At 46.2% G+C, this 14419-nt stretch overlaps 1 protein-coding gene across 10 annotated transcripts in view; it reads right to left on the minus strand.

Annotated features, from left to right (window-relative positions):
- Positions 1–934: 934 nt before the first annotated feature.
- The window catches only part of Usp28 (ubiquitin specific peptidase 28), a 62394-nt gene continuing 48909 nt past the window's right edge, over positions 935–14419 (minus strand). For 5 of the 10 annotated variants that reach the window (XM_063255786.1, XM_063255785.1, XM_063255783.1 and 2 more), the window contains 12 exons: positions 13536–13606; positions 12048–12276; positions 10719–10913; positions 9934–10073; positions 9602–9778; positions 8577–8672; positions 7535–7713; positions 7360–7438; positions 5980–6059; positions 5000–5123; positions 2856–3051; positions 935–2118 (listed from right to left, as the gene is read on the minus strand). In XM_063255786.1, the coding sequence (XP_063111856.1) occupies positions 1943–2118; positions 2856–3051; positions 5000–5123; positions 5980–6059; positions 7360–7438; positions 7535–7713; positions 8577–8672; positions 9602–9778; positions 9934–10073; positions 10719–10913; positions 12048–12276; positions 13536–13606 (1742 nt within the window). In that variant the 3' untranslated portion in view covers positions 935–1942. The remainder of the gene's footprint in view (positions 2119–2855; positions 3052–4999; positions 5124–5979; positions 6060–7359; positions 7439–7534; positions 7714–8576; positions 8673–9601; positions 9779–9933; positions 10074–10718; positions 10914–12047; positions 12277–13535; positions 13607–14419) is intronic. The other 5 variants (XM_063255788.1, XM_063255787.1, XM_063255790.1 and 2 more) reach the window with 3 other exon arrangements.

A 14419-nucleotide genomic window follows, 5' to 3' on the forward strand; every position in this document is an offset into this window, starting at 1 on the left:
AATCACTTAGGCGAGCGCGCGTAAGCTTCTTCCTACTGTTCACCTTTTCTTCATTCTCTGTCCCAGTCTTTCAAAACGTACAAAATCATTCTCATCTCTAGGGCTGTCACAAGGTCTGCTATCTTAGCTGCTAGAGCCTGCTAAGCAATGAGGCTGTACTACGGCAGACAGCTCGGGGGAAACAGTTCCCAGCACTCCACCTGCTGGTCTGAGTGGCCCTGACGGATTCGCCACAGAGCAGCACACACTGCAGGTGCCAGGTGCGTACCTGTTCTCCTCTGTGCCAACGGTGGATTCCCGGGCAGTGACCGGGAAATAACCAGTGGGGAGGACGAGCGGGCGGGAGTGGGACGACACGGGGAAGCAACCAAACCAACAAACTACACAGGACAACTCATTGTCATTAACCCGTAAACTGCGAAGACAGCCTAAACCAGGTCCTATGTGCATCTCAAAGTGAAATAATGTAACCAAAGCACATTAGTGTACATTACTCAATAAGGACAGGAATTAAGGTCAAGGCAAATGGTGACACACAGACCTTTAAGATGACCTACCAGTAGTTTAAGGAAGAAAAAAAAAAAAAAAAAGGAACTCAGCTTAAAGGGACAATTTCTTGCTTTTTTTTGTTTTGTTTTGTTTTGTTTTGTTGCATTTTTACATTCTAAAACTTGACAAGTTCCAATGTGGATACATTCAATACATTGCAAATCAATCAGATAAGAAGGGTATCAGTCAGCACTAGCTGTTGTTAAGGAATTTCCTATCACTTGCTCTCGGACATGAAGGTACCTTCAGTTCTATCAAACTTCTCAGTCCTTTAACATGCTTTTTTCTTTTAAAGAAAAGTCTGAACAAATGAATGCCTACTCAGTCCATCCGTTTCCCAAGTGAAAAATACACATTAAATAAGGACCAGACTGTACACCAAAGGTAAAACAAATACTTTTATTGCACATTATAAAATCTGCATAGTTGTATCAAGTGTTGTTCTTTCCCGTGTTTCCTGTGTTAATCAAATTTTGGTTTAAACGTAATTCCCAGTTAGAAGTATTTTAAAAGTAGTTTTATCTCTAAATATACATATACATATACATACATATATATATATATATATTCTTCTTTTTACAAATCCATATTCCTGATTTGTTAAAACCAAAAAAGGACAGGGGGAATCAAATGTTCTACCGGGCAGCCAGCGGCCTCAGACATCTGTTTCCGACAATTTTCAGAGAGGGGAGAATTCTGCCTGAATGTACTACAACGCCATCGTCAGCCGACCTGCACAAAGCTGTTCTGTCCAAAGCTCTTGCAGTCTTCCCTTTACTCAGGCCTGCGAATGAGGCCTTGTGACTTATTTAAAAACACAGGAGACACAAGAAAGGAGGTGCAGCTTTGACCTTCCAGACCTCCTGCCACGCGAGCTTACGTCCACCCACGAGGGCTCGCAGAAGCCCGCTGTGCTCTCCTCTCATCAAGAGCAAGGCAGGGTTTGCATTCCTCGTCTCTCCTGATTCCGAATTTTAAAATGCCATCTGTACCTGGTGAAATAACTAGGAGCTGCTCATGGGGTCAGGTTCTGAGGAGTCACTCTTCTAGTCTGCTGTCAAAAATATTTATGCCTGAAGGATAATTTAAAAAGCGGTGAAGGGATTAGAGAAAGCCCAAGCGTGTGGCTTCAAGGCATTTCAGGTCTTCAGGCATAATTCAAGACCTCAGCACACCACACTGCTTCCTGCCTTTTCTACAAGTGAACAGCTTTTCTAACTTTGAACCTACAAAGTGCAACTTTGTCTTTAGCCCTGCTGAAACAGGCAGCAGGGGGGTGTGGCGGTGAGCCTCACTTACCCACCTAATCCTCTCCCCGAGAACGCTGTGGTGACAGACTGCTGCGCTACAAGCAGGCAACCGGAGAGCACGGTGGGCCTCGCACGGGAGGTGCTTATTTCACTGTCACAGTGGAAACCCCTTGAATTGACTCCATGACAGCTGCAAATCGGCTACAAAGGTCGTAAGGAGAATTAGGGCGAATGGTTGGTGGTTCCTTCAAGACAATGATTTCTGCGGAAGGATCCAGAAGCCTGGGCAGAAACTCCCCTAAGCACAGCTGCAGATTTTCTGTAGAGGAAAAATGGATAATTACATGTACAGCTGAATGGATCACTGTATAAAAACTAATAAGCCTACAACTGTATCAGAAGAGCTTCAAACGGCTTGCTACTCAGCCTCACAGCGCAAAGCATTATTCTGACCTGCTAACTACAAATGATATGTCTATGCCGACCAGGAACAAGGAATTGCCTGCTCAACAGAGCAAAGCTTTAGGCCACTGCTTTCATCTATCTGATGCTGGCACAGTGATGTCAAGCATTTGATTCTTCATGGATATGTCTTCTGATCACTTTTTTTAATATTGGAAAAGGTACATGTGCTACTCTGTACCATATATATAATAACGCTATTGTCTTTCACATGTTTAAAATATACCAATGTGTACAATGGCATTAAATAAAGCTATAGATAACCCATGGTATAAATAACTTATGCTATTAAAAGGAAACATACTAAGCATGAAGGGATTTTGGCAGATGAGGGGTGATGTAAGTCTGGGGAGAACGGACTGTTTTCACACTGGACTCGCTGTCCATGCAGGGGCTTGCCAGGCTGAGAGGAGTAAGCAGGAGTTCGGTCGCAGGGGCGAGGCACTCACCCCATTTCATAGACTTATTTAATTCACTTATCTGCTAGGGACTTTGATTCCCTCCCTTAAGTGCTCTGACTACTGTCAAAGACAGACCACTGTGACTTCTAGGATGCAGAGCACCTTAGCAGTTATGGAGGTGCTAACAACGTACCTGCAATGTCCTGCCCAAGGTAAGAGCACCAATGGTTCCTCATGACTTCAATGGCATCCAGGTCATCCTTGGAGATGTCGTTATTAATGATGAGGTGAATGCACGGAATGATCAGCTCATTCATCACATTAATGCCCTCGGTTACAGAGTGGTCATCGTTGGTTTCAAAGAGTGAAGCTGCTCTAGCATTTAGCTCCTACCGACAGAAGGCAGAAAAGGTGTCTGAAAAGGTCAGCATCTATTTAACAAGAACCTAAATAGATGGCTCCCCTACTCCGCTGCACACTGGAATTACCAGAGACCGGGAAACCCACCGATGCCTGGCTCCCATCCCAGATACATGGGTATAATGAAAATAACTCAGGGAGCAGGATTTATAAAAGCTTAAAAAATGATTTTAATGTAAACACGTCTATGACCCACTGGCCTAAACCCACAAGTAAGGTCATGCTTAACATCTGCTTACACACACACATACACACAACATACACACACTCTCTCTGTTTCATTCAATGGTTTTTGCTTTCCACTGAGCACCAGAATCTCCTGCATTAAGCTAGGCAGCCCACATCTGTAATCATAACACTCTGGGACGCCGAGGCAAGAGGATTGCATTTCAAGCCCAGTCTAAAAAATTTAGCCACTTAGCTAGACTGTCTCAAAAAATCAAATCAAATAAAAATACATAAAATAACATAAGGGCTGGTGATATTCCTCAGTGCAAAGGCCTCTTGAATTCAATCCCCAGTACCAGGGAGAAAAAAAAAATCCTTTATTAATACACTGATACCAAGGTTCCTTTTTTGTCTTTTTGAGACAGGGTCTGCAGTCCAGGCTGGCCTCAAGCTCACTTTGTAGCTCGATCTCAAACTTCAACCTTTTCCTGCCTCAGCCTCCCGAGTGCCGGGATTACAGGAGTGCACGCCTACGCTGAGCTTTATGGAGGGACTAAGTTTACTTATTTTATTCTAAAGAGAATAAAAAAGCAAATTTTTGAAACAAGACATTAAGAGGGTAATAACAGATAATATGCTGTGTACTGTTACCTTTACTCACTCAAGAGTACACGGTATCGGCATTTAATTGTCAGAACAATATTAGCACAAGCCTTTCTTTTTAATAAACTGAGAGAAGCTCACTGCATGGCTGGGAAACACACTGCAGGGCTGACATCCAGCAATGCAAAAACTAAATCCTTCTATCGCCCTGCTGCGGAAGCTGAGCCGACATTAAATGTCGGCCTGCACTTGGTGATTTAAAAAGTCAAAGTGTGACGAGTGACGTTTAGTCCCACAATGCACGACGCCTTCTCACGCTAACCCTGCCACACTTAAACTGACACAAGAGTCATGGTATAAATCAGAAGAGGGAAGCCGCTGCATGTTCTGTGTTAGCAAGACAGAGGCAGCGCAGGCGGCGGGGTGAGGACTGTGCGCCCCTGTGGCTGTCAAACGTAAAGCAGGCCAGGTTAGGCTTGGTCTTCACTCATGTGTGACTGTGCACCAGTAGAAAGGTAGGACCATTACCCCTTTAAAAGCTGGAGCCTCTTAGAAGCCTGTAAAGCCGTCCACTACCAGCTTAGGAGGGAGCCACAAAAACACCTCCCTTCAGCAGCCTTTATCACATGTTTATCACATGCCACACCCAGAAGAGCTGGCTGAGGATCTGGGCTCAGCGACTCACGACCTAGTAAAAAGCTGTGAGCAGGCGACAGTGCAGGCACCCAGGAACGGCACAGAGGACAGGACGGTGGACTCTTTGCTCTTTGGGTTAAAGAAGAATGATACTCAATTAAGGCAACATGACAAAAACTCACTGCAATGTAAACTGCTCATGAAAGTTCTGGGAGAAAAAGTCTTTTCTTTCTTCCTGTTTTTCAGGGTCTTTTTGAGACAGGGTGTTGCTATGCAGTTCAGGCTGGCCTTGGGCTCACATTGTAGCCCAGGCTGGTCTCAAACTTGCAACGATCCTCCTGCCGCAGCCTCGCAAATGCCAGGATTACAGGCGTGAGCCACCATGCCTGGCTTAGAGATAATTATTTTAAATGTGTATCAGCACGGTTTCAAAGAGCAGAAATGCATTTACCACACACACACACACACACACACAAATCAAAATTTCCAGGCATTACAAATAATACAAACCAGAAGGCACTTTCTTCGGTACAAAGCAATCACTGACTCCTTCACACCCCTGCGGGGCCCCTTCATCAGCAGAGCGGCATTGCTCTGGTAGGCGTAGACCAGGTAGGACAGTGCTTCCTGGTACCTAAGGAAAAGGGAAATCAAGTGCAGCTGACTTCTGTGTTGCCGCAAACTACAGCTTAGCCCCAATTACTCCCCAGTACAAAAACCTAGTTGGCTGCAATCGCAGAAAAGCCTTAAACAGAGTCAGCCTGGCCACTGGGAGAAGTCTGCAGGCCAACAGCCAGTCTCAACGGGGCCGAGAGACTCCAGGCACATCAGGAGACTCCCCTGGGCCTCGGTTTTTCCCATCTCTAAAAGTAAACGGAGACTAGGCCAGGTCTAGTCTAGCCAGCACTCCTAGTGCAGAGGTGCAGCCCGGACCCAGCACTCTTACGTGAGTTCAAGGCCAGCTGAACCGCAGTCAAACCCTCCTCAGAAAGACAGGCAGAGAAAGAGAGAAAGAGAGAGACAGAGAGACAGAGACAGAGACAGAGAGAGACTACAGCTCACTGGACTACAGCTCTATGCCAAGTTGGAAAATCACTCCCCAAGCTCATGCTCATTCCCCACAGAGAACATCGGGTGCTGTCTACCTCTCCACCAATAAATGAATCAGGGGCTGGGGATTTAGCTCGGCGGCATAAGCACCTGCCTTGCAAGCAGGCAGTCGTGAGTTCAATCCCCGGTACCAATAAAAAAGAAAAAGACAAAAAAAAAAAAAACACAAAAAAAGCAATAAAACAATAAATGAATCAGTGTGCTGAACGATGAAAATAACATGCAATATTCAGAGCAAAACTGAGTGACACCCCAGGAAGGAGAGAGGCAAACCAGTGCACGTGACACGGGAGGGGTGCGGGCTGTGACTGCAGCGTCCCTGGGAGGGCATCAGTAACTGTCCTGACCCACAACCTAAGCAAAACAAAAGGCCCACGTACTTTCCTTTTTGGTAGAGTTCCAGACCTGTCAGGAGGTACACGGACACCTTCCGAAACAAACTGTAATCTTCATGCCACCTCTGAAAGGGAAGGGCTGTCATTAACGAGCTGTTCCCATAACTCGGTGCTGCACACCCTCCTCCACTGCAAGCTTCTAATTAGGTGTAAATGTTTATGAAGCTCACCTAGCCATGCACAAAGTATTACAATTTCACACAAGTCCATTTGCCCTTAGGAATAAAAATCTATCATTCACCTTAATTTTCAGTCTCTTCCTTCAACTAAGAAGCAGAAATGTTTCACAGAAGCTTTACAATACAGTTCCAACCTCCATATCAAAGGCCTTCAGTCCTTAGCTGACTGGTGGCACACATCCGTAATCTAAGCTACTCAGAAAGCTGAGGCAGGAATATCCCAAATTTGAGGCCAGCCTGGGCAACCTGGTAAGATGCTACCTCAAAACAAAATTTTAAAAAGTAGTGGGGGGAAGGGTGCAGATCAGTGATACAGCCCCCGGGGTCATTAAAATCAAAAGCATCGCTCAGAGCTAACTCAAAGGGACTACCAGTACTGACGAGTTCATCCTGATAGAGGAAGACGAGAAGAAAGGCTGGGTCCACAAAGCAGCCACAAGCTCAGAAGTGCGGTAAGCACACCGTGGTGGCAGAATCACTGTTTAGCATGGCGCACAATGGCTTTTTAAAAACAATCTGTAGCTGTATAGATTTCAATATCTATTAGAAAAACAGTACGATTTCTGGAAATCAAAAACACAAATTCCCAGAATTTTACTTAATAGGACAAGGCTCAGTGGGCTCGTAGAAAACATACAGTACTGTGCTGACTCACTCCGACAGACAGACGGACAGAGGGAGGCCTGCTGTGTGGAGGACAAGATGCCCATTTACCTAGCCTTTCTCAGGCCTCTGTCTGGGGGTGGGCTGGGGGTGCTTTTTGAAACACAGTCTCACTATGCAGTTCAGGCTGGTCTTGAGTTCACTTGGTAGCCCAGGCTGGTCTCAAACTTGTAATAATTCTCCTGCCTCAGCCTTCTGAGTGACAGGATCACAGGCATGCGCTGCCACACCTGGCTCCCAGACTTTTTAGTAAGTCAGTGGTAACACAAACTGTAATTTTGTCTCAGGCATCATTAACCTCCAGAATTAATTTTTTCTTTGTAGATTTTAAAAAACAAAAACAAAAACAAGCCAGGAATAGTGGTACACACCTGTAATCCCAGCCCTCAGGAGGCTGAGGCAGGAGGGTCATAAATTTAAGCCCAGCCTGGGCAACTTAGCATCAGAAGACATTTCTGATAATGCAGCTCAGTGCAAAGGCCCTGCATTTCAATCCCCAGGAACGAAGGTACGGGAGGCTCACCTTGTACTCTTCCATATTCATATCATCAGGACCAATTTCCTTCAGTTTAGCCTGAGCCACCTTCATAATGCTGATTGATCTGAGCAGAACAAAGTTCAGACAACAGTGAAAGGGTGCAGATGACCAGCCAAGCCCAGGTGGAGAGGGGCCGCCTGCCTGAGCATTCCCTTCTCACCTTTCATCATAGCTCAGATTTTTATCTGCAAACTGTTCCAAAAGGGTCCGCTCTACGACCCTTTTGGGTGCTTCATTTTGGAAAAAGTAGACAAGAACATGCTGAAGGCGCGGGTCACTGTGAGAGGAGGGGGCCTCCTTGGCAAGCTGATAGAGCCTGGCATATTCTTCATGGAACGCCTATTGGAGAGACAGCAGATATTAAGACAGGGTGCACTGCGAACCCGTGTACAGAAGGATCCTGTCTGAGGAAAGAGGGTCACCCACCTCCACGGTCAGTCTAGAGGATTCTTACTGAGGAACTGTAAGAACAATGAAGGAACCTTTGGGTTGTGTGCCTACCCTGAAGGATGCAACTCCTCAGCATTCTAGGGCCAAACATCAAATTTAAAACAACATTCTCACGAGGCTCATGAAAAAACAAGCAGTTAGTTTTGGCCAGGCATGTATGGTGTCATGTATCTGTAATCCCAGCACTCTGGGAGCCTGAGGCTGGAGGACTGAAGTTCAAGCCCAGCCTGGGTAACCTGGCAATTTAGTAAGACTCAGTCTCAAAATTTAAAAATAGCTGGGGATATCAGTGTAAAGGTGCTGAGTTCAATACTCTGCACTTGGAAAAAAGAATTTCACTGTCATTGTGACAGGCATAGTCTTACAGCTAAGACAGGAATTTTTAAAAAATCCATACAAATGTATTCAAGTACATTAAGTTTTATTCAAATACCCTAAAAAGCAAGACCTACTTTCTTATATTTAGGTTTCCAAAATTATAAAGGTACAATCTTATTCATAGCTTGACTAATGTCTCCTAAGAACCACAATAGGCCCTGCACATGAGGTACAACACAGGATGGCACTGCTGACCAGGACGGAGGAGGAGCCCAGGGTGTTGTGGGACCGCTTGTTCATTAGCTGGACAGGAAAGCAGCTTTTATGTGTCACTTCAATGAAGGACAGTCTGACCACCTCCCCAGTTCATGTAATTATTCCCCGATATTATGACACCTGGGTTATAAGGATTATAATTTTAAAATCAGAGATACCTTAATAAGCCCTGCTTCAGACCCATCTCGGTCAAAGGTCTGACGGGCTTTAGCTATGGCCAGGATGACCCCTTGCATGGCAGGGCTCAGCATCACCTACCACAAGAGGGCATAAAACACAGGGAGAAAAAGAGAAGAAGAAAGGTTCAAAAGGAGACCATGAGCGAGAGAGCAGGCAACAGGGCAGCAGGGAAGCGGAGCGGAGCGCTCCTGGCCAGCACCACTGGAGGTCAGTTCCACAGCCCTGCTCCACACGCATGCACAGCCTCTGTCCCGCGACACAGCGCCAACACCCTGCCCAAACCAGGGACTCCTACACCACGCGTTCCATCTGGTTTAGCAAGGTAAAGAAAGACGCAGGGCAAAAGTATCTCCAACGTGGCACTGCTCAAAACTAAACGACAGCTCCCAGAGGGGCGTCTGAGGCCGGAGTCATCATTTAGTGCTGTAATCTGGGGTGCGCAACTTACATATTCTTAAGGAGTTTAGAGTTTTACTAGGATGAACACCACACTTAGAGCAGTCTGAAAACTTGGAGCTAAACAAATGATTCCTTTAAAACCTTTCAAAGAAAAGAACAAAAGTCTGAGAAGATTCCTAATTGTTTCTGTGCAGTGCCAATGAAAAGGAGACAGACAAGGAGTAACTTAGTATTCTGCAGCTTCTTCCTAAAGCTCTAGTATTAAAAGAGAAAAACAACTTTAATCCACATCCATTCTGCTCACTGGGCAGCTGAAAAATTTCTATTTGGAGGGAACACAACGGACCAATACCAAAAACAAAGATACCCTTGACACTTGAAAGCAATCTTTTGTTGACAGCACCAAAAAAAGGAAGGAAATCCCACCTTTCTGAGGCCCCCACATCACACATAAGCCTAAATTTGTCCGGATACACACACGAGAGCAGCACAAAGCACAAAACTGTCTTTAAAGAAAAGGGAACCTGGACACTGACAGGCCCCTTAGGAGGAACAGTCATCACACAAGCGGAGACGTACGACTGGCCGCACCGCGCCTCTGTACCTCCTCATCATAGCCATCTGCATCAGATCTAACCAGAATCCTTCCCACACTGGGGATGTCCACTTCAGAGACCTCAGAGCCAGGCGGGGCGGCGGCCTGAGCCTGCGGGGGCCGCTCTGACTGCTCTGAAGGGTTTGCTTCCTGGGGCCTGGGCTTCTTGGGTTCAGCTTCTTTAAGCTGCGGCAGCAGAATGGGAGGAAGAGTATGAAAGAGAGAGGAGAAATAAACAGGGGTTGGTTAAATGCAGCAGACGCGGAACAACAGAAAGGCGAGAAGGACGTGTGGCCACCGTGGCTGGAGGCCCGCTGCGGCCCCTGCGCTGGTCCCCTCACCTCGCTCAGGGCTGCCTCCACGCCGCTCTTCTCGTAGGCGCGGGCCGTGTTGGCGATGGCCTGGGCGGTCTGCTCCTTCACGATCACGGCATGCTCGGACGACAGGCTGCGGACGCCGGGAGCAGGGGCTGCTGCGGGCTCTGACACAGGCACAGGAACACGTTAGCACACACTGCTAACACGCAAGCGGACAGACCCAGTTTAAAACACAACCCTGCTTCTACACCTTTCTACAAGTCTGTGCAAATCTCCCCTAGGAGCTAGCGACTCCATGAAACGGCCACTCTGGTAAAATTCCACCGAAGAGTCTATTAAATTTACTGTGCCCCCAACTCTGCTGTGTTGCCTTGTGCCAAGGAAACTTCCTAAAAACAACCAGCTGCTAGGAAGATCTCCCGGGGAAGTTAGTTTTCATGAAGTCTACTTACTCCTATTATAACACAGGTAGCATTTCTGTCACCATTTGTGGCATCATTTCTTTTTGTTATTTTGAGACAGGGTGTCACTGTGCAACCCAGGCTGGCTCAAACTCGCAGGGAACTGACTTCCTGCCTCGGCCTCCCCAGTGTTGCGATCACGGGCGTGCACCGCACACCCGGCCCTTCTTCCACAATTTCTATCAGAAATCCCACTCCAAGGTGTTCTACCAGGTTGTGCAACACCAACCATAAACACAACCGATGTCGGGGATTCATGGCATCACTCAGTTACTGAGGTGTACAGGGTGACTGCGGGGTGCAGCGGGACTGTCGCTAGGTCACCGGCACAGCGCCCTTCCTAAGCACCTTGTGAAGAAGAGAATTCCTGGGACGCGGGGCTCGAACAGGATTCCATTTGAGGGATTTTGCAAGACTGCTCTTCCTCCCACTCCTCTACTTCCTGCTCAAACCTCCAGTTGTCTTCCTGAATGTAATGTTTGAGTTCAACAGACAGGGCTTCCAGTTCTGCTATCATCTGATCCGATTCATCTGGGGAGGTCTCTGTGGAAATCATTAAGTACATAAATTTAAAAAGCGTTCACTCCAGAAAAAGCTCTCTAGGAGCCGAAAAGTTTTCTCCAGAAAGAACGCAACACATTTCATCTTTTGTCTTGCCCTAATTAAATAACAACAACAACAAACACATACACATCAGAAATAAAGCACTATAAGGCCAGTAAATGTGCAGAGAACATTAGTAACCGTATCGAGCACATCAGTAGGTGGCACTTACTAAGTATCTGTTAAGTGAACGAGGGATGGAGAGCGAGGACCTGGAATCATAGCCAATCACTGCGTGTATCGAATTTTTCTTGGAAATTTGGAAAATCAACAGACCCAAAGCTAACAGTTTTACCAATTTAACTACTGTATCTACTGACAATAAGATCTCTCTTAAAGAGAGCCTGATGAATTTCAAGCATGTATACTTCCTCGAGTTTCAAACAATCACATGCTATCAGAAAGCAGTATGAGGCTGGGCATGGTGGTGCATGCCTACAGTCCCAGCACTCAGGAGGTGGCAGCAGGAGGATCCTGCAAGTTCAAGGCCAGCCTGGCCTACACAATGAACTTAAGTACAGCCTGAACTGCAAAGCAAGACCCTGTCTCAAAAAAACGAAACAGAACATTATGAAATAATTCTGTCAAATGGACTATAATTTATTTCATGTAGTTTTTAAAAAGAATGAGAAGGTTAGGTGTGGTGGCACATGCGTACAATTCCAGCACTTGGGATGCTGAGGCAGGAGGATCACTGTGAGTTCAAGGCCAGCCTGGACTATACAGTGAGTTCGTGGCCAGCCTGAACTACATAGCAAGACCGTGTATCAAACAAAACAAAACTCCCCCAGATGTATTTAGACACAGGAAAACAAAACTCATTTTTCTATTCCTTTAGTACTGTACATATATATATTTGAGGGGAGAGTACCAGGGCCTGAACTCAGGACATTGCACTTGCCAGGCAGGCGCTGTGCCACTGGAATATACCCCGGCCCCCTCTTTATAACTTTTAAAATGCACTATTACCTAATAAGTTACACTTCAAACGTTCTCAAAAGCAGTACGAGACTGCTACCCTCCCTGGACAGTTTACATTTCCCCAGGCTCCAGGTTCTGTGAAGATACTTTTACCTGCGTTAACGTGGGGCAGCTTGTCATTAATATACATCAGACAGTAAGCGCTGACATTCCTCAGGCCCCCGTACGAATCTCTTTCAAGTTCTTCCCAGGAAGACTCAGTGACGGAGATGTCATTGTACTTGAGCCAGACCTGGCGGGGCTGGTTATAGATGTAGGCCCAGTAGTGTCCAGCGTTGGCTTGTCCTTCGTGAACGAGGACTGCATGCAGGTGATAAGGCACCTGCGACCCAGAGGAGAAACCGCTAGTTACATTATGGAGTGTAGCTGGCTGAAATTCAGCACTGACTGCGGCTACCACCAACGGGAAAATGGCTGTGTGTGCGGGGCGTGGTGTCTGCACAGGGCTCACGTGAAACATCTCATTAACATCCGTCTTGGAACTTATTATTTCCCATTTCTAGACTCTCAAAAGCAGACGGTGAACCAGACGACCTTTCTGAAGGATCTATTATGAACTCCTATGATTAGCGATCTAAAACAAAGACAGCCTACATTTATTTATCCTTCCAACTCAAAAGTTCATTGTCTAAGAATAGCCTTGGAAATGTTCGCCCTATTTGGGACCTATAAACAAGTTTAACAGCTCTTATTTTATGCCTATTTTACTTGGTACCAAAATTTAATTTACCGTATTTCATTATTAACCAGTCACACGCACCCTGTAATTCTTCTTGTCTACGACCGTCACCTATCTGGGGTGGAGACCAGGTCTACAAACTTCATTCTTTTGGCAATTAAAAAGGAAATACTTTGTTTTCAATGTGGACCAAACAGAACCAAAAGTAAACCCAGTGAAAGACAGGAAAGCCAGTTATACAATCAGATTTAAATGTCTACTTTGGCATGTTCCCACGGATGGCAAACGTTTAAGTGACAGAACAGACAACCCTAGCATGCCACGGTGTGACACTGCTCTGAATAAAACTCCGTGTGGACAATGGGAACTTCCGTGCCGCCACATTTGAAGGCTTAAGTTATTAGAGAAATAAAACTTGAATGCCTGATGCCAACGGATCACAAAGGACCACGGTGCTCTGGCCTTGAACTCCAGGTGATCGTCCTGCGTCAGCCTCCCAGGGACTGGGATCACGGGGACCATCACCCTCCCTGGCTGACCAGGGCTTTCCGGGAAGAGTGGATACCCAGTTCTTGGCTCAGCTTTCCCACTGCACTACTTGCATTCCCAATTTGTGAGAAATTTTTATTGCTATCTGACAGTAAACCTTTCTACTTTATGAAAAAGTACCAAAGAAACTAAGAAAGTAAGGGTGCTTTAGATTCTACTGCAGGCAAACAGCATTGCTGCTTTTAACCCAAACTAAAGGAACAACAGATTGCTCGTTACATGTATTACTAAAGCTTAGGCTTATTCCTGTATCGCAGGAAGACTGCACTTGGTTTCCCAGAAGGCTATCACACTCCCTCGTATCTGCCGTTGCCCGGTCTTGGCTCTCGCCTCCCCACCACCGTGTACTCTACCTGGCGAAGGAGAGGGTCACAGTACATCTGCTCAATAGCCTCCGTGGTGCTGGCGATACAACTCTTTAAGTCTGTGAAAAAAGAACACTTAAAATTCTCACAGTCCACGTCATGCAGCTGTTCAGCTAGGCAGAGAGCAGCTTATGGACACACCCAGTTCTAAGGATCCCAACTTTCCACCATGGACCACAAAGCAGAGTTTTAAATCCACTACTGCTTTTACTTATGAAGGCTTTTTTAAAAAGTCATAAAAAAGCTGCTAATCCACTGTATTAAGCTTTTGTAGACCACTTTTATAATCAGTATAAAAAAAATTTTTTTTTTGGTTTTTTTGAGACAGGGTCTCACTACACAGATCAGACTGGTCTTAAACTCACTACGTAGCTCAGTCTGGCATGAAACATACGATGATCTTCTTTCCATGGCCTCCCAAGTGCTGGAATTACAAGCTACCGCACCTGTCTAGTATCAAAATTTCTGAAGGAAGCAACCGTTTGCATTTAGAAGAAATTTCAGTGGGTTGCTCAGGTTACAGAAACAGGCTCCAGCCATGGGACCTGAAAGAGACAGCAGGCTTGGCTTGATGGCACACACGTGGGAGGCTGAGGCATCAGACTCACCATGAGTTTAAGGCCACTATACAAACAGAAAGAAACAAAGACAGACAAAAAGAAAGTAAGCACAAGTCAGGCCTGGTGGTGCACGCCTGTAATCCCAGCCCTTGGGAGGCGGAGGCAGGAGGATCAGTTAAGTTCGTGGACAGCCTGGGCTACGCAGTGAGTTCAAGGTCAGCAAGATGTAGTCAAAAACACCAAAAGAAAGCAGGCAGGGAGGGGAGCAGAACGGAGTGCGGGAGAGGGGAGGGGAGAGGCGGGGAGGAAGGA

Source organism: Cavia porcellus, unplaced genomic scaffold (genome assembly GCF_034190915.1).
Source record: "Cavia porcellus strain 051 isolate PalLab524CR breed Dunkin Hartley unplaced genomic scaffold, mCavPor4.1 scaffold_9, whole genome shotgun sequence".
Lineage (NCBI taxonomy): Eukaryota > Metazoa > Chordata > Mammalia > Rodentia > Caviidae > Cavia > Cavia porcellus.